At 40.4% G+C, this 25,916-nt stretch overlaps 2 protein-coding genes and 2 non-coding genes across 4 annotated transcripts; all 4 read left to right on the top strand.

Annotated features, from left to right (window-relative positions):
* The first annotated feature begins 2,284 nt into the window (after positions 1–2,284).
* On the top strand, positions 2,285–11,658 carry cited1 (Cbp/p300-interacting transactivator, with Glu/Asp-rich carboxy-terminal domain, 1). Its single transcript, XM_069672598.1, has 2 exons — positions 2,285–2,363; positions 9,105–11,658. The coding sequence occupies exon 2, from the start codon at positions 9,124–9,126 to the stop codon at positions 9,688–9,690; it is 567 nt and encodes a 188-aa protein (XP_069528699.1). The 5' UTR covers positions 2,285–2,363; positions 9,105–9,123; the 3' UTR covers positions 9,691–11,658.
* A 7,455-nt stretch (positions 11,659–19,113) lies between these two features.
* On the top strand, positions 19,114–24,767 carry rps4x (ribosomal protein S4 X-linked). Its single transcript, XM_069672385.1, has 7 exons — positions 19,114–19,169; positions 19,768–19,845; positions 20,639–20,819; positions 22,450–22,547; positions 22,678–22,849; positions 22,935–23,092; positions 24,609–24,767. The coding sequence occupies exons 1-7, from the start codon at positions 19,167–19,169 to the stop codon at positions 24,708–24,710; spliced, it is 792 nt and encodes a 263-aa protein (XP_069528486.1). The 5' UTR covers positions 19,114–19,166; the 3' UTR covers positions 24,711–24,767.
* Positions 20,974–21,048, top strand: LOC138601672 (small nucleolar RNA SNORD61). The gene has a single exon (XR_011309165.1). It is a non-coding gene; the product is annotated as a small nucleolar RNA SNORD61 (small nucleolar RNA).
* On the top strand, positions 23,235–23,305 carry LOC138601670 (small nucleolar RNA SNORD61). The gene has a single exon (XR_011309164.1). It is a non-coding gene; the product is annotated as a small nucleolar RNA SNORD61 (small nucleolar RNA).
* Positions 24,768–25,916: the final 1,149 nt, after the last annotated feature.

The raw sequence follows: 25,916 nt of genomic DNA, 5'->3' as shown, positions 1-25,916 counted from the left end.
TAGATTTAGAATAGTCTTTTACTTCTATAACAGTTTTCTTGTTTTACAAATGAATTAAAACATAACAGATGAACCAGTTTTATGCATACACATTGACTGTTTTTCATTATATCTATTGTCCTTTTGTATAGTTTTATTGTTTGTATTTTGTCTTCCCATATAAATAATCTTGATTATGTTGAATTTTTGTCCTTTTTTGTATATTTTTGAAGAGTGTTATTCATTAGTGTTTTATGAAGGAATAAATCCAAGCTGAACCAAAATGTGTGACCAATTACAACAAATTGAATACAAGGAAATAAAAAATACTAAAAAAGGAACATTTTAATGATGCCAATCAAGTTTTTAGTGTTGATTTAAGAGCGGCTGTGTTGTAATTAAGGCAAAAGTCAGGGAAAATAATGGTTGAGGAATGTGATTTACAAGTCGGCTTTTAACTGGATGTCACTTTGTTTTTATAAGTTGGTAAAATAACCGTTTAAGGGAAATAAAATCACTAAAGTTGTACACAAGTTGTTCAAACATTGTTTCTTGTGTTGCAACCGCCAACCAGCCTGCCATGATAAATCACTCTGTACATATTCATCAGTGTCTGTAATCACACGAGGACATCTCAACAACAGGAACATGTAGTTATGCAAATCATTCACAGACCCACACTCTCTCTCTCTCTCTCACTCACTTTCTCCCTCTCTCTCTCTGGTCCATTTGATTCCTGATGGTGTTTGCTTCAGAATGAGCAACATCTGCCCTGCAGAGCGGCAGCATCTAAACCGTGGAGGCCGGATTAAACAGGAGGATCTGAAACTGGAGAGACATTGTAACAAGTCACAGGAGGAAAAGTACAAATATAACTAATCAGATGAACAACCATGTTTCCAGTGAATTTTCACTTGTTAAAATGAGTCCAAAGTGCCAAACGTAAATTAATCAATAAATCAATGAACATTCAATATAAAAAAAGTTTGAACTTTCCGGATTGAACAAGGTCACTTGGTGCAACAGGCTTTGAGGTATGTTCTCTCTTGTTTGATAGGTGTATAAGACACAATAAGCTGCCATGTGTTTATATGTATCAATTAATTTAAAGGCAACACACCAAGGCAAATAAACATTTTGCTTTGCTTTGTCAGGGTTGAATTCTACGGAAGCCCTAAGCGGACATACATCCATTATCTCAAGATAACGCTGCACCACCGTAACGTCACATGATCGTAACTCAAAAAGCACAAAACAGACACAGGCTTAACTTACCTCATTAGTGTGGGCGATGGCAGCATAGCATGTCCTGTTTCTGTAATGTCACACTGTTTTCTAGATCTCCAGAAAATAATCTTATCATGCGAAAACCAACTTTGTTTTCCCGAGATAACGAGATAAATAAGTCGAGATCTCGAGAAAACAACCGACAGAAAAACTGAGTAAATAAAATGCAAGGATGCATGTCTGCTTAGGGCTTCCATAGGAACGCAGCCTTGGATATGGCCACAAAAATGTTGTCCCATCTGTGACCCAAAAGGATTTTCCAAATAGGCCACCATTACAGAAGAGACATCTGTTAAACTGCTGACAGGACATCTCGCACAGCAAATAAGGTCAATTATGACTCATCCTACTTTTAATTTTTTATCCATGAAGGTTTTACGTTTGTTAAACTTTTCTCCAGCCATGAGAAGAACAATATAACTCCACAAACCAAGGTGGAACTTGCGAGCGGGGGCAGCTGGGGAAACATTTCTACAGGAGAAATCTTTCTCTGCCAGGTGAGTCATTTTTTATTGCCGTGATTAGGAGCCATCTTTGGATCCAGTGGCTTAATAATCCATCCATGGTGCTGAATGTTTCTGAGCATGATGCAGATAATGTCTTGTATATTAAACTCGTCGACCTGGGTTGAACAAATAAGAAAAAACGTCCCTTTTCAAAACTGTAATGAAGGTGTTTACCTACGTTTCTAACGATGACAAAAGTTGTAGGACTTCCGATTATCAATGGAAAATCTGCTAAAACTTCATCTTTCTTCCAGCCAAAACAGACATCTATTAGGCCACGCCCACTGATACTTTCCTCACCCAATAAGATTCCTCCATCCGGATCCTTTGGAAGTCCAGCTCCTGTTTTTTGGATGGCAGCATGCCCGGACACACACACCAAGCTGGTCTGTGAGGAGAGAGCGCGGAACAAAATGCTTTTTATTCAGTAACGAGCTCATTGAGGAGCTGACAGAGTCTCTGCAGGCAGGCAGGTTACTCCTCCGGACTCCTGCTTCAGTTCACCTCCTTTTCTCTCCGCAGGAAACACTTTGGACTTCACTGCTTAAAGATATCCGACTCTACCTGGCTTGCAGCGGGCTTTTCTCACAGGTTGGAACATTATTTCTTCTCTTCCTCGCTTATGACAGGAGATGTGTTGTCAGTGTGCGTTTGTGCTGTAAATCTGTCTGGTGAAAGTTTTTTTCCACTCTCTCAAGTGTTTACATAACATGTTAAATGAGGTCAAACGTTTTCTGCCTCGAGCTGAAGAAGCTTCGGTTAGAGCCCATAAATGTCACATTAACTCCGGTTTACTCGCTTTTTATGACCACCTGATAATATCGTTAGCGTAAAAATTAATTGCATTTGCAGACTTTTGTGCAAAAATCTGACCGAAATTAGTGATTAATGCATAAGAAAATCCGCTTATTTCTGCCAATACAGCCTATTTTAAGTCTGTTTTTTACTGATGTTTACTTTGATTGAGTCTTGAATCGATTAATTGTTTTCTAATTCGATTATCTGTCCAAAACATCAACGTTTGGCGCGATAAACGGACAGACACGTTGTTGTATAAATCAGTGTGTTTGCGCTAAATTGGCTTCTTATTAAGTGAAGTTGGAGGCAATTAAAGCGCGTGGGGAGTGCGTCACGCTGGGGCAGCATATGGTGCATATATGTGAATGTGTGTGTGTGTGTGTGTTTGGAAGCGAGACAGACTGACGTTTCAATCTGCTCGTCACGCTTTAATTGTGTAATTGAAACCTCTGTTGTTGGCGGCGTGTCTGTTGACATAGTGCAGAAACTTATGTAATCTTATTTCTATAGACATATTGTGTGTTTGCAGATTGTTTTTTCTTTCACTTTTCTCATAATTCTTTTATACTTTTGATTACAACAACTGTATATTGTGTTTGTAGTGATCAACAGTCTTAACCTAACAGAAAGGTGTAGTAGCTGCTCCTGAGCTTTAGATCATAAATCATGGAAAAGTAGACTATGATAGAAAGCTCATCAACAGCTACTTAATGGACAGTGTGTTGAGATTTTTTTCCTTAATTGCTCCTTTGAGCTAGCATAGCACTCTCAAGCTAATTCACAAATGCAAATTCATCTGAAACCTCTCTGAAGGCTGCTAAGCTAGGTAGCTAGTTTCAACATCCAATTAAAATAGATTCTAGCTCAACATATTGCTCAAATGTTTGCTACGACATGATTTTACACCTTCAGTACATTTCTACATTCCAGAAAGTCTTATTGGTTATTTAAAATTGCTTAAAAAGGGCTTAGACCCGCCTTTTAGATACTCTGTTGTGATTGGCCTGACCTGAATCAGGTCGGATATAAATCTGTCCAAACGAGACGGGGACAAGATGCGAGAACTTCCCCAGCCTAGTTTGTCGATTTTGAAGGTGAAACTTTATCCTGTAGAAACCATATTAACCCTTTACTGACTTCATTAACTGCCAGACTGCTTTGTACACTGATCCTGTTTGGAGCCATATGAGGACTTTAGTTGGAGTTTGGTGACTTGATTGTATGTTTATGAGCCTATCTCTTCATTGTGGGTCAACATCAGCCTTTTCTTTTATTATCGGTTAGTCCTTTTTCTATGATTAAATGTCAAGTTTCTGTCTAAAAATTGAAGTTTTGGATCTCTTTGTAGACGGGAACAAAGAAAGAATTCAATGTATTGTTATTTAAAACTTGAAGAAACAGAAAATCCTCACATTTAAGAAGCCATAACCAGAGAATATTTGCCTTGATTTATGACACAATCAGTAATTAATGGGTCGTTTTGCTCCATGAAGTGTAAATGAAGAGATTAAATATGTGTTTGGCTTCATTATAAGTGAGTGTAATGTGATAAAAGGTCATTTAAACTGTATATCTTTGGGTTGTTCACAAAACCTAACGGAGGAAAATTCATAGAAGTAGAGATAGTTAACTTGTCATACCAGACACAGTAATGTGTGATGATTTAAAAATGGCGTACGTGTCATTTTAAAGACTTTAGGTTTACAAAACCACACATACTGAACTTTGAAACCCTGCTGAATGACTACGGCTGAGTACAATCAAATGTAGCTTACAATCAAGGAAAAACGAAATGATCCAATCATGTTGTCGACACCTGTTAGTTGTTTTGTTATTGAGTGTTCCAGCTGTGATTTTCCACCCGTCAGCTGAGTGAATTTGACATTTCTATGTTTATTCTGAGACATTAAAACGCTTGGAGGAAGTCCAGGAGCGACTATCCTGTTTTCTGGCTGCAGCCCGGCTCTCTGTGGCTCGTAATCACTCAGACCTGCAGCCTCCTGTTTTCGTCTGAAACGAGGATGGATTGGAACAGTTGGATGTTTTCGCTCCTCTCCTCTCAGACGGTTTCGGCGGAGCGAGGAAGGATGCTGTGTGAAGCTGCTGGAGGAACGCCAATGTTTTTTCCTGTTCACAGCTGACCTGACTCATTGTGTTCTTCCACCACTTTTATGAGCTTTTAGTTTCCCTGAGAATGATTTCATTAGCAGTCTGGGCTGCTGCTGACTTGGCTGTGAACTGATCCACATTTAGTTTAATTATCAGCAATGAAAGTCTGCTCTCGCTGCCGGATTAGAAGCCCAATTTAGAGAGTCTCCATGTGCATCTCAAGTTCTATTAGCGGATAGAACTTGATGTCTTCTAATTGCTTCTTCTTCTTTTGTCATGATAAACAGTTGAGCCAGAGATGTACTTGCTTTTAAAGTTGAGGTGAAATGAAAAATCAAAATCATTTTTTCTTCCTGTGAAACAAAATATCACGTGTGCTTACGTAAGCTAGTACCAACCAATAATATCATGACATCCACCTGTCAATCAATCTGCAACACGGTCAATTAGCTAGCTACTGCACTGTGGAGAACGTCTGTCTACGCCCACTTGTCAGCGATCAAATCAAATCCCTCTGATGATATGTCCCGCCTGCACGTCCTGTTTTACTACGTCATGATACGGAAGCTAGATACTCTCAAAATGCCGTTCCATCTCGACTTTAACTACGTGTTCATGCCCGCATGATGGCTGCCACACATTCCCAGTGCCTGTTTGGAGCGTTGGCTGTGCAGGTCCAAGATGCAGTATGCACAAGAACAGTAGGGGCAGTGTAGAGGCAAAGGGGATGTGACGGGTTCAACACAGCAGCAGGGACAACAATGGCAGACAAACATGCCTGTCAAAACAGCTGGAGACAAGATAAGTTCCAAGTCCGGGAAGGTTACATCCGTGCACGGAGGAACATGTTGGAGAGACGGAGTGAGGACGGTGCAGACGAACAAAATCTGTCGCTATTTCTGCCCTGATCTCAGAATTAACATAACAGTCACCTTCTCAATTGTCGCCATGTTTGTTGTTTACATCCCTCACATATGGTAGAGGCATATGGCCTGCGCTCTCTGGTGCGCCCTCTAGAGGTCTCCTCCAGTAACACACATAGTGTGTGAGCAGTTACGTTCATGACGCAGCCGGTTGTGTACGCGAACGCGAGTTTAAAAAGCAAGTATATCTCCGGCCTTAGTGGTGCGACTTTGGACCCATGGACAGGGAGGTGTGCTAGAAGACGATGACAATAAAGTTGCAATGGGTTTTTTTTATGCACAATTTGAAAACCCCCTTTCAGACTTCTTCAGCCTCTTGATGTCGTTATTTTTAGGTCTGGAAATGCGTCCAAATCCGACCGTTTCTTCCCGGCTAATTGGATGCATCTTAAGTGGCGATGGTGGGAAACTCTTCTCTGCCAGATGTTTGTTAAAATGCAAAATGTCTGTTTATTATTTCAGTATTTTTGTGCGTTCTTTTCCGAGCCCGAGAGAAGACTGTGTGCAGCTTTTCATTTATTTGTTTGTGTCTCCTGGACTCAATGTGCTGCAAAGCTGTTCAGCAGAGACACCATGTGCAGCCTGGCCATGACAGTAATCAGTCAATGAATAATGAACACACACACACAGACCTGCCACTGACAGCTGTTTGGCATCTTTGTGTGTGTGTTAACTCTATCAGTCGAGTGCAGCTGCATGCCTGCCTGTAGCAATTATGTTCTCGCTAAATAAGAGCCAGTGCTGGGAGGAGGGGTGTGTGTGTGTGTGTGTGTGTGTGTGTGTGTGTGTGTGTGGATCGACACATACTATTCAGCGATTAACTTACTCAAAGGATAGCCGCATGATGTGTGTGTGTGTGTTCGGGCACACACATGCTGTTTGAACTGTGTGTAATATAAACCAGCTCTGGGACTTTAACATGAGCCTCTATAGGCACACACAGGGTTTCACTCACCCTTTCTTCACCTCGACACACATCTCTGTGACATTTCCCTCCATTCACAAACACACACACACACACACACGGTCAGACATATGCTCTGTTCTCAGGCCTGCACTATGTATTTATCCTGCCATGTGACCCAATCACTCTTTAAGATCCTCAAAGGCTCTGTTGTGTTATGAACTCCATTCACACACACACACATATAGACCTATAAACACTCGCTAACCCCGTGGGTACCCACAAGCCTTCTCCCCGCAGCCTTTTCATGCTTAATTTGCTTCTCAATAGGTCAGGAGGAAAAGCAGACATCAAGCGAACACACACACACAAATCTGACTCAAACACAGCGAGTCATGCGGCCGTCCAGGCTCCGAGGTCGGCTGCTTTCCCAGACAGATCTGACTCCGATGATTTACTGGGTCATAAGAACTCGAGTAAAGCTGCTGTTAAGTCAACAACGCCTTTGTTGTTGTGGTTTGAAGCGGCCACGTGTTTGTCAGTAGTTATTTTTCATCTGTGTTTTAAACAGGCAACTTGTAATCCATTTTGTGATCTTTATAAATTATGTGGGCCATGAAGTACGCCAGCAGAACACTTAACAAGCATCAAAGCTAACAAAGAGACTACTTTCCAGTTAGCATCATTAGCATTGTCTTCACTTCAATCTGAAAACGTTTTACTAAAGAAGAGCTACAAGTTTAACACCTTGTGTTATTTTGAGAGAGTTAGAGGAGGAAACGGATACTACTTTCATGTCTGTTTGGAGTCTGGAGGCAACAATTAGCCTAGCCTAGCATAAAGACTGGAAGCCAGCAGCTAGCATTAATCTGAAATCAGAGTAAAATGTAATTTTGTTCGACCATATTCTGTCATCCTCACAATAGGTTTTCAGGTTAGGTGAGTTTACGTTGGGAGAGGGAGGTTATTTACCTTTGCCTTCCAACAACTAGTAGCGAGCGACATCCATCTGACCAACATGGAAGCTATGGTGGCAGTTGCTAAGACCCTGAAAATATATGTACTACTTTAAGAGATGCTATTTCTTTAAGTAGATTTACAGAATCCTGTCAAGCTTCTTTGATCTAAACCAAGTTTGTTCTTCATATTTTCAAACCTGTGGCTAGGTGGTGAGCTAGCTAGCTATTTCAGAGGACGTTCTAAACAAGTCTGTTGAGTGTACACAACTACTGAACAAGATGAGATGTGTGCAAATAAGCTAGCCTGCCTCTCTCCCAAAGCACTAATCTACCTACAGATACCTTTAAAGCCCATTGATATCTTTTTTGACAACCACAGTGTTCCTAAATCTTTCTGGCTAGCTGTTTGTCCATGCATCCAGTCTTTATGCTAAGCTAAGCTACTCACCTCAAGGTTGTTAATGCATATTTTATAGACAGATACAAAATTAGTATCCATCCAGTCATTCATTAACACTTCATAAAACTGCAACATGTTGCCTTTTAAACAGAAGAAAAATGTGTGCAACCAGCCAACAGAAATATTCAGCCAATATTGGGCCAAACTCAAGTGACTACTAAGATGAATAGATACCTGATTTCTCCTCACTGCTGTTGCCATTCAGACTGTGATTGCCTTTACGTAACAACTAATCAGAGTGGAAACGAGCACATGTTCACACAGGTGCAAACAATTTGGCAGGCTGTTGAAATGATTCAAGTCTCTTTGTGATGTTTCTAGCTGGAGCTGCTCTCAAAACTGGCAGCACTTATAACTGACACTAAAGCTCGACAGCAGCTCTTAAAAAAAGACAAATTCCAGTTTGAAATGTCACATGAAGGTGATAATAAATTCATGCAAAAAGGGAGCCGGTTCTGTTTTCTACAACAGAATATGAGGAGATTAGAAATGTTCAAAGGTGTACACATACAGTACAGATAGAGGAAACAGAGCATCCTAGCATATCAAAGTCAGGTGGCAACAATTAGCTTAGCTTAGCACAAACACTGAAGGCTTGTTTGTCTTGCTGTTTTTACAAACCACTTTCTAAAATGATTAAACAATTTAGATCTAATAAGTCTGTAAGTTTTAGATGTGTTAGGCAGGCCTATCAGTTGTTATGCTAAGCTAAGCTAATCACCTGCTGAATCTAGCTCTGTATTTAGAACACAGACATGTGTGGTATCTATCTTCTCGTGAATCTCTCGGCAAAATAGCCAAAGTATTCCTAAAAAGGTCAGTTAACATTCCAATATCTGACTACACATGAAGGAATTCACTACCAGTGGAAGCATTAGAGTCATTTCCAAGATTTTTGCTGTGATTTTCACTTAACATCTGGTCTAAATTTGGATGGTTATTTTTACCAAGATTATCTGTGATATAAAGTTCTTTATGGGTATGACCACATAACTTTTCCTTTTGTTTAGTTTTGCTGTGCATATCTGGATTTGGCATCTGTAAACATTGATTCATATCAGTTTCAGTCACTTGCACTCCTGTCATCTCCCCTATATGATATCGCCCTCTGTTTAGCTAACATGCTTATCTCATCCTAGTTTGATAGCATTGCATAACATCTCCCTTGTATCCCTGCAGGCTCTGGGTTTTCCTGGTGATGACCTCACTGCTGTTCCCTGGCCCTGCCCACGCTGCGATGAAGGACCTCTCCTCTTCCTCCTCTCCTCTCAGCTCCCTGCTCCACTACCCGTCCTCCAAGACCTCCGTCGTGCCGTTTTCTCCGTCCACTGGAGCCGCCTCGTCACCTGGGTCATCACTATCTTCAGCTAAAGCTCAGCCCTTCTGCCTCCAGACGGGGCCACATCTCATCGCCAGCATGCAGCTGCAGAAGCTCAACTCGCACTACCAGAACCTCGCTGGTGCTTCTGCTGGACACCCAGCGACCGGCGGAGCTCAAAGGGGCTTTGGTGCCTCGCCTCTGGGTACAGGAAACCAGCTCCTTGGGCCATCTGGAGGCCTCAGTGGAGGTGGGATGGGTGTTGGCATCAGCATGGGGAACCAAAGCTCTGCTCAAGGTGCAATCATTGACTTTGACCCCGTGGATGAGGAAGTTCTCATGTCACTGGTGGTAGAGCTCGGTTTGGACCGAGCCAACGAGCTGCCTGAACTTTGGCTGGGTCAGAACGAGTTCGACTTTATGTCGGACGTACCGGCTGGATGCTGACCGATGAGAAATGGAGCGGATGTAGCAGAATTGGTTGACAAAGAATGAGAAGACTTTCTCTTCTCTGTTTTGTATTTCTCTCTCCTCCCTTGTTTAAGAGGAAACATCAGAGACACTGAGCGATAAAGAGATTAGAAGCATACTCCTTTGCTCTCATACTCTCTGCGACAGGACAGACGGACTAAAGAAAGAGACAGCTTGCTTTTGATTTTGTTGTTTCTTAATGGAGATTAGCTCTCGCATAAAGAGGGCAGTCCTTTGTTTTGCGTTATCCAGCTCTGATTCTTATTTTTATTTTCATTTTGAAGATGAAAAAACCAAACCGTGTGCAGAGTATGAACAGAAACAAGTCGTAGAAAGAGACTCTGATGCTCGTCTCTTCTTTCTGCCTTAAGGAAGCCATTGCTGGCTTAATGAGAACAAGGTGATTGACACCAGGTGGGTTGGAGATGGTTCCAGCCTTTTGGAACAAAAACAGTGATGACACACATGTTGGACTTTCTTTGTGGCGTTCTCACTTGATCAATGCTTAAGGATAACGTAAATTGGAAACATGAATCTGTAGAAGGTTCGTGAAGGATGACAAACACTGCGTTTCCTGTTTTCCTAATGGACAATATTAGACTCTGGTCTCATGGGAAAGACTCCTGATCCCTCTCCTTCACAAAGAAACTGCTTGTCTGAGAACTGGTTATCTCAATGTTCTTCTTTTTCGTTCTTTCTTTTGTGTTTGAATAAAGTTCAACCAGTCGTATTCGTAGAACATGTTATTTAAGACAGTGGCTGATATCTATCAGGACGTCTGGACAAGGAGGGCTTCTATAATCGGTTCTACTTTTCTGAACATAATGAATTAGATCAAGAGACGGGGAATCTTTCGAAGCATGGGACCTGAATGGAGTAAATTGTTTTTTTTGCTCTGGAGCACAGCCTCATTAAAACAGTTGAGGACTTTTGGTCATGTGAGACGCCACTACATGTACATTACTTGTTTTCTGGTCTGCAGTGTAAGAAGAACTGACCCAGATGGTTAAGTCAATCTGTTGTCAATGATCCGAGATAGCACTTCCTGTTTAATTGAGGATATGTGGTCTGGTTGACTTTTGTGTACACAAACTAAATGGCAGATAAATCTATGTGCCCCCTTCTTCTGTTATTCCTGTTTTACCACTTCAATGTTTGTGTCAAAACAGCTCATTAGCCCTGAAAGACCTTATTATCACCACACTTCAAGTGTCCCTGATAAGGAAGCGTTGTATGTTTTGTCATCATTAGGCCTGGAGGCTTTCATTTGCACACCTTGCAAGGCAGCGTTTGCAAGACACACACTGTGGTTTGGTTTTAGCAATTCAAGATGTTGATCCACGCCAGTTCAGCCATTAGGACCAAAGTGGGATGAATATTTCAAACCCTAAAATAAAGCTTCTCTAACATGCTAGCATCCTTAACTACCAGCTTCAGTTAATTCCTATCGTTTGATGGTCATTTGTAGGCAGACACAATACAGAGAACATAAGCTAGCGGGGCACCATGTAGCAGCCATATCATGCTATTTGGCTTCGGTTCAACTGTCACTTGTTTGCTAGCTAGTGAGCAATCCCAAGCAGCTAAACATTTGATTTTAGCTACTGTAACTTTTAGAAACTAGCTTAAGCTTTAGCTTTATTCAGCATGTTGGCAAAACACCCATAAAAAGCACAGATAAAATGAAAATATTGGGTTATTTGAAATAATCACTTTGAAGATGTAGTTTGTCAAAACAATACTAGCTCAAGTGACGCGTAGTTTTTCTAGAGCTTTAATTTGTATCATACAAATTCTTTTTTTAGGCTAACAGAGACAAGAAGTGTTGTGTACCGCATCAATTTGAGGTCCTCATGCTCTTGGGCTTTAGACAAATTATTTGTCTAACTTATCCTGCTAGCAGTTAAGCTAATTTCCAGCTAGCAAGCCAGCTAGGGAGCAATTACTACCTACAAAACACTTGATTTTGGCCACTGTTACCGGCATTAGCCATTAGCTACATACAAGCTGGCAAATCAATATTAGGTTTATTGATTTACATCACTTTGAACTTGAAGTTTGACTAAAAATGTGAAGCATTTTGGAGCTTTTAGTTGTATCAAAGACATAAATACATTTTTAAGCTAACAAGGAAGACGTCTTAAACGTGTTGGATTATATCGTTACAGCTGCTGAGCCAAATCAATTCAAATGACAACTGAGCAAACTCCTACCTGCCTCTTCAGACCATGGGAACTAGTGTAGGCTCGCACTTACGTAGTAGGTGGACCTCGACTGTTTCATGAAATTTGAAACTTTTGACATTGGTTCTTTTTCCAGGGACGTTACATTTCACATGTGAAACTTATCACAAATATGTGAAGGATTTTTAACATCTCACATGGACTTAAAGTAAGGAAACAGATTATTAACATTCCCCAAAGCTCCATAAAAAAGGCTCAATGAATGTGAAGGGAATATTAACCGTTTAATTCAGTCCTTTGAGCAGGTGTTGTTTTTTTCAGCTGCAGACTTTAGTAGTTGGGAAAAAAATTCCCTGGGGGTTAAACTGACACCCAACCCTCCACCCCCCTGCCCACCTATAGGGGTTTGTACTCTGCAGTAGATGGATGCATGAGGGCTCTGACCTGTATCTGTTGTAGTAATAGGAGACAGGGGTTTGAACTGTGCGGCAGCAACAAAGGCCTTTCACCTCCAACCTGGTTCGTCTGTCATCTGGTATTGTGTGATTCCTTTTGGACCACACACACACGAAATAACACACCTGTATATACACGTAAATGCACACAAGACCTGGAGATACTCACCTGCATGTGCATTTACAAACAGAAACCAAACTACAGTGTGTGCAGGCATACAACGGCATCGGAATAACCCACAAAGAGACGCACACAGGAGCATGAGGATGGTATTACAGCAGGGAAATGGGAGTAGCAGCTGTGAAACAGGCACTTGTTCAGTTACACACTGACTTCACAGGGCATTGGGGTTGTTAGTGTGTGAAAAGAGAGAGTGGGTATAAAGTCAATTGTTTAAAGACGTAAACAGAAATGGTAGAACCAAACTCCATTAAAAAAACAAGCATTTTAAGTGTTTTTTTCTTGTCTTGCTTGCAGACAAACCTGACAGTGTTCATTTTTACTTTTTACAAATCTGCATAATGATTTAATTATTTCGGCATACTTTTGACCAATTTAATGAAATTAAATAACGGTTTATTTTGTGTTCATATCGCTGTAGATTGCAGACACTGTGGTACTTGCTAACCCTGGCACGGTGGTGTTTGGTTTTCCAACATATGTGGAAAGGCGCAAATTCACATGTTGTGTTTAAACACACATGATTCAGCAGTAAAACAAGTAGAAAATTTTGCTTCACTTACTCTTACAGTTTAATTGCTTGTAAGGGTAAACTAAGCAGCAGGTAATCCGTCCTAAAGATGCTGAGCCTTGTTGATTTATTTAGATATAGAGAGGTCAGTTTACACACACTGGTTATTTTCCTACACACTCACTACCTAAAGGTTAAAGTTGTTTAGGGTCTCAGTTGCAGCTAATGAGCACCAATTTTCCGCTTCTTTCTTTAATTAAATAGGAGACGCAGTGATTAATGAAAACCCGATGAAAGAGTCCCTTTTTTAAAGGGGATCTGGCGGATATTTCCCCCTCGTAACAACACTTTATTGAGTGAGGAGTGAAAAAAGAAATAAAGTTGCTTCTCATCACGTCCAAATCCAACAGACAGACACGCTGATTCTCCTTTTCCTCTGTCTGCCTAAGTGGGTCAAAATAACATACTTCACTTGAAGACAGTCTCGTGTTTGTTTCCATCTGCTCGACATTGTTTTAAAGTGCTTTTTTGTGAGTGTTGTTTCGCGGTAATCCCAGCTGATTGAATGTTATTTTTACTGTGTGAAGCCTCTCCTCCCCCTGAGAAGTTGCCTGGTCGAGATGTTTGAATCGTCTGAGGGCTTTCATTTCCTTTTCTCCTCGACGCTCCACATTGCAGATTAACCCTGGAGAGCAGAGACCTTGTGAACTTGAAATATACCTCACAGCTATGTGGTTTCTGTTATTTCAGCAACTAATTACTGCGAAAGGGTTCTGGTCATCACAGTTAACTATTATTAATATTCGGAATGCTATCTTAATGTAGCAAAATAATAGTGTTTTAGCTCAAACTTTCAAACCCATGAACTAAGTACAAACTATTTTCAAGTACTAATACAAGTAGCAATTAAGTGCTGTGTTATCCAAGAACAAAAAAGGCAATATTTGTTGGTTTTAACCTTTCAGTTTGAGATTTTCCTGCTTTAACTCATTAAATAGGAAAGCAAATTGGATATTTTTGAGGTTTCAAACCTCATTAATATAAATTGTGAGGACAAAACAATAAAAACATGCAGTGAAGTTCAAAAGCGCCACCAGCTGTAGCGTCAGTTGAATTTCTTTAGCAGTAAGCCTTCAACAAACACCAAAAATATCAACCAAAATAGCAGCCTTTATTACCGGACTGTTGTTGGATACACATTTCACTAGTTAGCTAGCTTATTGTTAGCTACCGTTAGATGGAAACCACTTCCTTGTTTGTTTAGTAAATAAGCTAACGTTTAAGCTAGTAGCTTGTTCGTTTAGCCTCGATCAAAGGCTGAAAACAGGCAAACTGCAACCCCAGCTCTGGTTTAATGTTTTTAAAAAGCCACAAAACATCTTCTCTAAATATTAAGCTGGCTTAATCTCTACAATAATAGAGTTCTAAAAATACAGATTTGCCGTTTTCGGCCATGCTACATCTTAGCGCTAAGCAGTTGCTAGGTAACCAGCAGAAGCATGAAGTTGCTTTAAGAGTTTTAAAGAAGTCCTTATCCAAATGGACTCCTGTGTGGTTTTGGACACTGAAATGAGTTTTTCTCCTAAGCTTTATGTCTGTGTAAGCCTTCACGGTCCCGACCGCTACCTTGATTTACAGTTTCTATGTGACAGCAATGATTTGTTACACACTCGACCATTTGCCTCTGGGCCCCTGGGTCATGAAAAATGTTGAACACATCAAGGCCTGAGAAAACCTTCAACACAAGCAGTGATGTAGCCTATCTGTTACAAGGTTTCCACTCCACAGTGATGAAGATGTTCAGCCTCTGCTCTGCTGCCAGGTCTGCTTGTGAAACCGCAGTAGACTCTGCACTGATTTATTCCCCTTTCTTTCATCATATTTACCTTTACACCTGTACATTAAAGTCTCATTGTTTCCTTGTACGCTGTTGTTTTCTCTAATGATGAAATGACTATTACTCAAAGATGATTTTTAAAGCACTTTTGCTCACCGGCTCTCACTTGTACATCTATATGAATATGTAAATGACTGAGATCATATTGAAAAATGCTTGTATTTTTGTTACGGCTCGGAGTTTGAGGACAAAATAAAGAAAAATTAAAACTTAAATGGAAGTGGACTTTTGTCTTTACATTTGGTCTTTAAGATTTAAAGTTTAATTCACATTTTATTGTTTTTTTATGAGCACGTTGCTAATTGAACCTTATCAACAGAACAATATGCCAGAACTTAGAGCAATATAGTTACTAGTAAGTTCTCGTATATCGAAGAATACTTCATGTTAAAACTAAGATAATTGATAGTTAAACATTTAATAGAGACTCTGTTAAACTAATATAACATTTTGACATTACCTGTACTAAGTTAAAAAAAAAAACAGTTATTGTATTGCTGTAAGAAAACGTATGCAACCCTTTCCTCTATATGTTGCTGATAAAGTCTGTATTAATGTCCCATACTGTCTGAATGTTTGCACAAGGCTTCCATCTGCTGGCGTGTCATGGTAAGTACACAAGTTCACAACATGGAACAAGTAAGAAAAAAACGCTGTCTATTCCACGTCTTCATTTTTTGCATGTCAAATAAGCTTTACACTTTTCCTGTTCAGGGTTGCAGGGTCTGGAGCCTATCCCAGCTGTCATTGGGCGAGAGGCGGGGTTACACCTGGTTGCAACTAATCGCCTGTCAATCACAGGGCTGACACATAGAGACAGACAGCTTTCACGCTCACATTCACACCTACGGGCAATTTAGAGTCACCAATGAACCAGAGTACCTAAAGGGAACCCATGCATGCACGGGGGAGAACATGCAAACTGCACACAGAAAGGCCCACTTCATCTAAACAGGGACCTGAACTAGGAACATTTTAGCTGTGAGGCAACAGCACTAACCACTGCACCACTGTTCAGCCATTAACTCAAGATAAAGAGATAAATTAATTTGTTATGATGGGAAAACCATTTTTCCATTGTTTTCTCGAGATAATGAGGTAAATAATTCAAAATCTCGACCAAAACCACTGAAATTAACTTATCATGGGAAAACAGAGTAAATTAAATGTATGGATGCATGTCTGCTTAGGGCTTCCGTAGATTATAAAGGAAAGTATCCCTTAATTTAAACTAGAGATAGACCGATATGGTTTTTTCAGGGCCGATACCGATACCGATTATTAGTAGTCAAGGAGGCCGATAACCGATATTTGGAGCCGATATTCATGTGCAGTAAAAGTGAAAATATTGGCATCAAAATTTTGAATAATACAAACTCCAACACTTAACTTTGTTTAAATGCCTTTAAGCATATGTTTATTAAACAGACAAACAAAGAGCGCAGGGAGTTCCCAGGGTCAGCAGCATCTCTTATAAAGTTCACTGAAAATTTAAATAAATAAATAAATAACTTCCTGAAGTTTTATAAAGTAAATAAAACAAAGTTAAATAAAATTTGCAAAGAAACAAACTTTTTCTACTCTCCGCCGTGTGTGTGAGCACTCTGCATGCACAGCTTTCACTGCGTGTAACCAATCAGTGCTGTGGGTGGGACAATGCTGGAGGCAGAGTAGTGACTGCAGACAGAGAGGCGCGGCTGCATCAGAGTCAAAATAACCCAGTTTTAAATTGATCTCTTATCAGCCGTCGGATTAAAAAAAAAGGCTGATGCCGATATGCGTCAAAATGCCGAATATCGGCGCTGATAATCTGCCCGGCCGATAATCGGTCTATCCCTTAATGTAAACCCCCCAAAATATGCATTCTAAAATCATTGGACACTTTATTCTTTATATGAAGTATGTCTAATAGTGTGCTAACCTGCATGATCAGCTGATATTCTTTACACTGACTAAAAGACTCTCTGTAATACCACCATAGTGTTGCAATGGAATTAATGACTCTAACTGGTGGTTTATTAATTGAACATTTCTACCTAAAATAAATGCCAAATTGCATACTGTATTTTCTGGGAAAAGACCGGTGAACTTAGACATGTAGACCTAGAAAAAACCCAAATTTAACTTGCAGATTTCAAATTGGACTTTCACATTGAAGTTCAGGGTCTTTACATACAGAAGAAAAACCATAAATGATTTCACAATGGGTGTTAAAAACATTTACTTAATTTTACCATGCCAATTTACCAATTTAAGACAGCTTTAATAGTCTTTCTGTACAGTTATGTTGTCTTGAAATGTCAGACTTACATCGGAATTCAATGCAATGCTCCCCTCTAGTGGTGGAAACATGGTACTGCACATTGACTCATGCAGAGGCCTTGTGTTGTATCTAAGGGCGTAAAAAGCACAATAATTGCCACTGAAGTGTTTTGGAGTAGAAGTAAAAAGTAACTTGAGTTTGTAACTGTTGCACATAATAACAAACAAACAGCATTAATGGTTGCTTATATTTAAGGATGAGTAAATGATGTCGGAGAAGCTCTTTTAAAAAGGGTCGATCTGGCTGAAATGTTCAGCTCAGGCCGTGCAGAGTGATTTGATTCCTGCCATCAGCTGGACTTTATTACGCTCCACATGTGTGTTAAACATCCCTCAGACGTCCAGAACAAACAAACGTCTCCTCCTTTTCCCTTCAGCTTTTGTAATAAGACTCCAGGAATCTGTCTTTGATCCTCCAAACTTTCCTGGACTGAGCGCTCAGTGCAACAGTTTTTTTTTCAAGGAAGTGGGTCAGGAAATTAAAGTTTCTGAGACATTTTACATTTTATCCTCCTTTATATTTGTACTCCACAATATTTCAGAGGGAATTATTCTACTTTTTACTTAACTAGATTCATGTGACAGCTTTATTTTACAAGAAAATCACAACTCTTCAATATTTTGATGGATTTTAAGAGCTTCTGAAGAATGTTAGGTCCCTGTTTGGGGCTTAATAAGCTGCTAGCTTGTGCAATTTAAACATAAAGACAATAAAAGAGAAACATGTAAGTTGGGATGCATTTTAAGAGCAATTTGTGTGGCCGTGATTTCTTAGCACTGAGTCCACACATCTCCATTTTGGCGTCTTAAAAGTGAAAGAAATTGCGATTTATACTTTCTATATTTGCTATATCTTGGATTCTGTTTATGCTACCAAACCTCATGGCTCAATCAGGTTCATGTGTAAAGATATTAAACCCTAAATGCATTTCTGTTTTTAGGATGCAAACTTACAGAGGCCAAAAACTTTGCAATTCTCAAGATAAGTCTATAAAATGTGTGTTAGTGAGTGGATGTATGATGCTTCAGGAAAAGAGAATATGTATTTAAAGTGGGTTGCCACACATAAATGTACAAACATACAGGGGAGAGTTTTTATTAGGTATGAATAGAGTCCAGGTTTGTCTCAAGCATTTGGGTTATTTCCTGCAGTCTGGAAGAGGAAGCAGAGAGAGCGAGTCGGCATCATGTGTGCATCACTTGGTATCATTTGGCAGGAAGACAAAGACCCAGGAGAGTTTTATCTCCATCAGTGTAAACAGGGCCGAGCTTGGCCTGCATCACTGGCATTTCCTGACACAGACGTGGACACACCACCAGCAGAAGCTCGGCTGAATGGAGGGAATATGAGATACTTAAAGTCTTGGGCTTAACCGGTTTTGTGCAAAAATATGGTCCATATTTTAGTTTAATACACTTGTATCAAATTAGTAGAAGTTTTTATGTTGATTGAAAACTTCTAGTGGAATATAGGCAACATATTTATTTATTAAAACTTATATAAAAGTGTTTATCCTGATTGTTTTTGTTATTTTTCCTCTTTATTTCTTTTTATCCAATGTTTATAAAAGTGAATTTGCGTATCGTATTTAATTGCCGTCCATTTAATGTTGCTTTTTAAATTACTGGGTGTAAATATGTGCAGTACTTTGTAACCTAAAGTGATATTAATATAAACACTTTAGAGCCATTTAAGCTGATGAAACAATAAGAAGACATTTAAATATCTGATATTAACCAAAACAATAAATGAGGACAAAAGGATTGTTATCAAAAACAACGATTGCTTTCGATTTAGTATATAAATTACGACTTACCATACTTTGTCCCTCCCAGTCTGCCGTAGCCGGCCTTATCATCCAATACCGGAAGACGGGAGGTCCTTTTCCCCGCAGACTCCAACATGGTGAGCTGTTTTCCCTCACGATTCTTCTCTGAAATAATCACTAAACATCACTTTTTGCTCTTGTATTAGAACACACGTCTACGTCCTAGCTTGAAATACCACTTCTTTTTGAATGGTAGATGTCTAAATTGTTACTCAAAACATCGATTGTTGCTTTTTGTGGGTGATTTGAAATGACCTGACACCAATCTGGTGTTCATCACCCACAGCTAGTTAGCTTCAATGTGGCTATGGCCGTTAGCTTGCTAAATGAACAAACCGCTCTAAGTCTTTTTGTGTCCATTTTATTGAAGCGACCCTGGTTTATTTTTGTATATAATCAATTACGGTGTAGCAGTCAAAAACATGACGAAACTGTAAATACTTTATCTAAACATGTCAATCCGTTAGTCTGTTTAGGCCGCAGCCGGTTGCTAAGCTAATATGCATTCATTCCTGCGGCACGTTAGCGCACTGTGCTAACCAAACTAACCGTTTTCTTATTATTTATCGTCGTTTTTCCAACTTTGTCCTTTTCCAAATATAAATGTGTACTTCTGGCTCTTTTCTCCGGTTGTTTGTCCCGTTATTTGACCGGCTTTGTGCTCTTCTCTCCCAGGCAAGAGGACCGAAGAAGCACCTGAAGCGCGTCGCAGCGCCAAAGCACTGGATGCTTGACAAGCTCACAGGAGTGTTTGTAAGTAACATTTCTTCCAGCAATTAACTTTGTATATCACTTTTAAACTGCATGTTGCGTGGTTAATCTCCTGCATAGTTATTGTTCAACATGTATAAAGTTTTGTCTTATGATGGTGGACAGTAAAATGCTCTTAAGAATGCAGCAGAGGTGTCTTCCTTAAAGCTTGTATTCATGCGCAAGTAACGTTACCTTAGTGCATATCTGCCAATGTTGATATATACATTATTCCAGTTCCTACTCCATATGTTTGAATGATTTCCAGCTTAAATAAGGTTTTAAGATTGTATTTGCAGTTTAGAAGATATGTCTACTATGAAACCTGGAAACAAATGTATGCAGCCTCTGTAAAGAGTTTTAACCAGCTTTCTAATAGGTGTGTAAAATTGGAAAATGATGTACACCTGAGTTGAGATTCATAGGAATCAGAAATAGGTATTTCTACTCTCTATTAAAGAAGAGGAAAGTGTCATAATGCTCAGTTTCTACCTGTGTAAAGCACTTTGAATTGCTCTATGTATGCATGGTGCTTACAACTCAACAGTTTGGACCTTTACTAGGAACCTCTTATTCATAAAGCTGGGTCTTTGTTGTTGCACGTACCTTGAGGCATCAATGAGTTCTGTTTGGGGAGATAGAAGATTCTGCTTCTGAACATAGATGTGATTAGTTTAGAAAAAGAGACTTGATAAAGGCGTTAAGTTTGGTATGGTTTGTACGTGACTTCAGTAATGTTATGAGCCATCCTTCAAGTTAACATCAATACTAATCGTGTTCTCATTTTCCCCGTCAGGCTCCTCGTCCTTCCACCGGTCCCCACAAGCTGAGGGAGTGCCTGCCCCTCATCATTTTCCTGAGGAATCGCCTCAAGTACGCCCTGACCGGGGATGAGGTGAAGAAGATCTGCATGCAGAGGTTCATCAAGATCGACGGCAAGGTCCGCACCGACATCACCTACCCTGCTGGATTCATGGGTGAGTTTACTACTGTTTTTAAGCTTTCTTTGCAGCTCAAATCTGCTATGAGATTTGTCATTTAATGATTAGTAATAGAGGAATTACAGTCTGCAGAGTGGGTCTTATAAGTTGATCATTTGTGCTTCTGTCAGGAGAGAAGGAGGCAGAAGGAGCAATGATGAATTAGTGGTTTTGATCAGTAATGAGCTGAAACAACACGACCAATCCTCTAAGAAGTTCTGAGCTCCACATACAAACCTTTAGCACACCTAGCTTAATTTATAAGTTTGCTGGAGGCAAGTTGATATCTGTTTCGTTGATCCAAAAGTGTCAGATTTCGTGCCCGTGAGATCTGACACTGTCCTAAGTTTGTTGTGCTGAAGGTCGAGCTGTTGCATATTTGGCAGCTTCAGATTTGTCTCAGTCAAAGTAATGCGACATTGGATGAAGCTGGGATGGATTACAGCCAGTTGTTTGGATAGAAGGTGTTATATTGAGGGGACGAGGTCAGTTTGATTATCATGGAAATGGTTTTGTGATGCGATGAAGTGTTTTGCGAGCGGACTGTGATCATAGGTCCCGCTTCACAGAACACAAATGTTTGAACACTGTCTCGTCTGAGCTCTAAAGTTTAACTAACAGAGCATGTTGTGTGAAGAATCTAAAGATGGCAGATTATTGTAGAGCAGGCCGTTCCAACAGAGGAGTTGATGCTTCTTGTTTGCCCACACTCGCCGTCACGCCTCTCTCAGACCTGTCACCGGGTCAGCTTCACCTTGACGCTGGTCGACAGCCTCACATGGAGGTGTGGTGTTTTAATTTTCTAATCCAAGGGAAGCCTTCGCACTATAATGACAGCACCCTCGCTATACATGTAAACACTAAACACTCTGTTACTCTGGATCAGAAGCAGAGGAAATAAGATTGATGGTTTAAAATGTGTCTTGGAGTACATCGTTAATCTTTAAATTCTGGTATATTCTAACATTTTCAATTTCAGGCAAGTTGTTTATTCAAAATTAGCAAACCTTGAGAGTCTTTCTATGTGAATATGTGGTGGAGACATGAGTGTATGTGTCAAATTGTTTTTGGGCTGTTTGCATGTGTGACGTGGAACTTGAACCAGAGAGGACACTAGTAATACAAATTGTCAACTTTTGTCTGTTCCTCTTTGAACCTCTTGGCCCGATCTGTTGAAATGGCTGGGAGTGAGTCTGTTACCTGCACATGTCAAGGCTAAAAAGTTTGAACGTGTTCTCATTGTCCACCTCAAGTTAGCATGGCTTCAAGTCAGGTGGAAAAAGTGTTAAAAGTGGAAATTAAATTGGCAAAACAATGTCACACCAACCGGATAGAAATGACCTTCCATTATCAGCTCTGAAATAGGAACAACACCAATCCTGTCGGGAGAATATACTCTCACACTGTTTGGTTTTGACAACTAAATAGCAGATCATGAGGAGAAACGATGGGGCTGTTTGGCTGCTAAAGTGAAACTTATCCCTTTAATTTATCATCAGCGTAGTTGGGTGTATATATTTTGAATTTTGTCTGATTTCTGAATGTGTCAAAGCCCAGTTTAAGCGCCACTAATTCATTGAATGAATAGAAACTGGATGCTAAGACTGTTCACTGTTTGCTTCCTCAGATGTGATCAGCATCGAGAAGACCGGTGAGCACTTCCGTCTGATCTACGATGTGAAGGGACGTTTCACCGTCCACCGCATCACCGCCGAGGAGGCCAAGGTGAGAGGCTTAGCCGTTTTTTGTCTTTGCTGGTTGAACTGGTTTTATTGTCATGTGAGAATTTACCTCTTGCTAAATTTGACTTGTGAGTCGTAGCCGTATACCTGACCCGTCTCCTCTTCCTCTGCAGTACAAGCTGTGCAAGGTGAAGAAGATCATCATCGGCACCAAGGGAATCCCCCACCTGGTGACCCACGACGCCCGCACCATCCGCTACCCCGACCCCCTCATCAAGGTGAACGACACCATCCGCATCGACCTGGACACCGGCAAGATTACAGACTTCATCAAGTTTGATACCGGTACGTCCCAGCCACTGCTGCTTCCTTGAGCTTTTTATAGCTTTAATAAAGGGTTAATAACTCATCCGACCTCCTCTCCCTCCAGGTAACCTGTGCATGGTGACCGGCGGTGCTAACTTGGGGCGTATCGGTGTGATCACCAACAGGGAGCGTCACCCTGGCTCCTTCGACGTCGTGCACGTCAAGGACAGCACAGGAAACAGCTTCGCTACCAGGCTCTCCAACATCTTCGTCATTGGCAAGGTGAGGACGCGAAGTAATGACCTGACCACAGCTGTGATGTTTTCTGGTCTCAGCACAGCATCTAAACTTCCCAGAGGATGCATCAGGATTGCCATTAAGTTTCCTCGCAGCCAGAAGGGGGAAATTCGCGCAGAGTTTTGGAGCAATGATGACGTTTTTGGTTTTGATCAGCCATGAAAATACACAACCAATCCTCTAAGAAGTTCTGAGCTCCCTCACAAAATACAACCAGAGTTCTCATGCCTTCAGAAAATAACCTTTTGTAAGCTTTTCTTTCAAAGCACATTTATTCCTCCTACAATTCAAAAGCGTAGAGGTCGTGCAAGTTAGTAAAACAAGAAAGGGAAAGTAGCTTACAGCAAAGAGTAACCTGTTTTGTTGAGGTACTATTAGTTTATTTTACAACAGAACAAAACGTGTATTTGTAGTTGCTTTTTGCATACAAGAAATGCATCCAGAAAAACAAATTGTAAAGGTGGACTTTAAGGGCAACACGGGGACATTAACTGTACTCAAATCAAAATATCGATTGGAACAGGAAAAACTGTAATAATGCAACAATGAAGTAACTTGAAGGTCAGTGTGACGTCTCCCCTGTGTTCTCCAAAGTTACCTCCCTGTAGAGTTCAGTACATGTTTGACAATCTGCAGCGTAGTGGGACACTGCAATCCAAGTATAAGGACAAAGATTGGTGTTAACCATCTGGCCTCTGGAAAAGTATCTGTCGTGAGACGCATCTCTCGTTGCAGTCTGACATTTACCTGACTGCTATTGTCAGTGACGGTCGTGTTTCTGCTTCGTGACATTTATTCAATGGCCTCGGCCCTGAGCTTTCCCTCACCTTGATGGTAACTGTGCTGAAGTGTTGGCCCGTCAGATAAATGTTAACCCTTCTTTTAATTCATGTTCAGTTTTGTGTTAAACATGGGAAGCTTTTATGTCAGTCAAACTGAAGGAATAATTTTTAATGTCTGTCATGGAAGTGATCGTGTGAGGCTTATTTGATTCTTTTGACCTGTGTCCGTGGAAACGACTGAACACTTGGAGGAGCAACACTTCAGATGTCTTTATTTTAAAAGTTAAAAATGCAACAATACAGCTTGATTTGAGGTGCATTCAGGGCTACTACTTAATCGTTTACTTGGATGAATCTCCTGATATAAAATGTCAGGGTAAAGAAACCCCAGTTTGTCCTGAGGTGATGCCCAATGATGACCCTTTTTATCGAATTGTAAGCGAAGTAATTTTTTCTTTGACCACGACAATATAGAGACAGAAGCCTGAATCTGATTTTATGTAAAATAAGACCAAAAAATTTGACAATGATTATTTATGCTTTTATTTTGTCACCGTCAAGAGTTTTTACAAGATAACAATGTAAATGTCTTTGTGCATATAATAACAAAACAGAAGAAATGTGTAATCTAAATAATAAAACTGAATAGTATTAATTTTCATTGCCTGCCTGACCTGCTCCCATTTGATCCTAACAAACTCTCCATCCTCTGTCTCCAGGGCAACAAGCCGTGGGTGTCCCTGCCCAGAGGAAAGGGAATCCGTCTGACCATCGCCGAGGAGAGAGACAAGAGGCTGGCCGCCAAGCAGGGCAGCAGCTAAACTGGCCGCACAGACAGCCTGACCCGGGTTTTCAAATAAACTGTTATTTACAAAACACTCTGCTCGTTTCCGTGTTTTTACTCCTACGAGGCTTCATCAACACAGACTGATCAGGTGCCTGAAGGGGTAGCCAGGTGAGCCTGTGTCATACAATTGAGTCAAGCCATTTATTAACATCTGTAAGTTAAAATGGTTTTATGAAATCGATCCAAAGCAAGAAATTTAGAAGTTACAAAAGTTACATTTTTATTGGGGAAAAGCCGAACAGTAAAGTTTTTACGAGGTAGAAAATTCAGTGACAAATTAAGAAAATAGAAGTCCTGTTTTGTGTTCTAAGCTCTGATTTTAAAACGTTTTCCCTCCAGTAGGACAGTGTTTCAACTAATGTTTTGCAAAGTAGTATAGATGAATTCCAGTCCTAAAGCAAGAATGGAAAGTTGTCAAAGTTACTGAACACTGAAAGAGGCATTCGAGCAGCTGGCAGCTCACTTAAAGTGGCCTTTAGCATTTGTATCAAATGAATCGGCCCCTTCAGGAACTTGTGATTCAGCCAACCTTGAAATTTTGGCCAAATCTGCGCAACATTTCCACAAATTTGACCAGTAAACCTTTTTCCCCTACGGGCTTTGATGTATAAATCGCCAGATATTGATCTTCATAGGTCTGCAATGCTGTCTAAACGTAGAGTATTGCTGTGTTCGAAATGCCATACCATACTAGCAGTACGTACTGATTTGGCTGAAAATGTAGTATGCAAACAAAAGCGGACGGCCAGGCGGAAGTAAACAATAGCAGCCACTTCTTTAGCAATTGCGCCCCCTTCTGCTGGAATGCTGCTGCTGTCCATTTCAACTGCCGCTGTGACGTTCCAGCGCTTTGCATTGTGGGATACAGTAGGCGAGGTATACTGGTCCGATGAATATTGGAGATTTTCTCAGAATCAGAACAACATCCAGGTATTTTTGGCATACTGCAAATTTTGCTTTGTTTGCATACTAGATACATTTTGGCCAAATCAGTACGTACTGCTGGTATAGTATGGCATTTCAAACACAGCATTAGTCTTTTGGCACTACAGATTACTCCTAACAGGAAGTAGTTCCATGTGCCAAGAGACTAAAATAAAGTCCTATTAGAAAAGTTTTCTTATTTTTCCTGTAAACTAAAAATGTGTAGCCGCACAAAATTTCAAGACTTCAGATTAAA

Source organism: Semicossyphus pulcher, unplaced genomic scaffold (assembly GCF_022749685.1).
Source record: "Semicossyphus pulcher isolate SPU_LCO1_2020_fin unplaced genomic scaffold, fSemPul1.0.p SCAF_21, whole genome shotgun sequence".
Taxonomy (NCBI): domain Eukaryota; kingdom Metazoa; phylum Chordata; class Actinopteri; order Labriformes; family Labridae; genus Semicossyphus; species Semicossyphus pulcher.
Note: the sequence above shows the minus strand (reverse complement) of the source record. Positions and strands in the feature narration are given on the sequence as shown.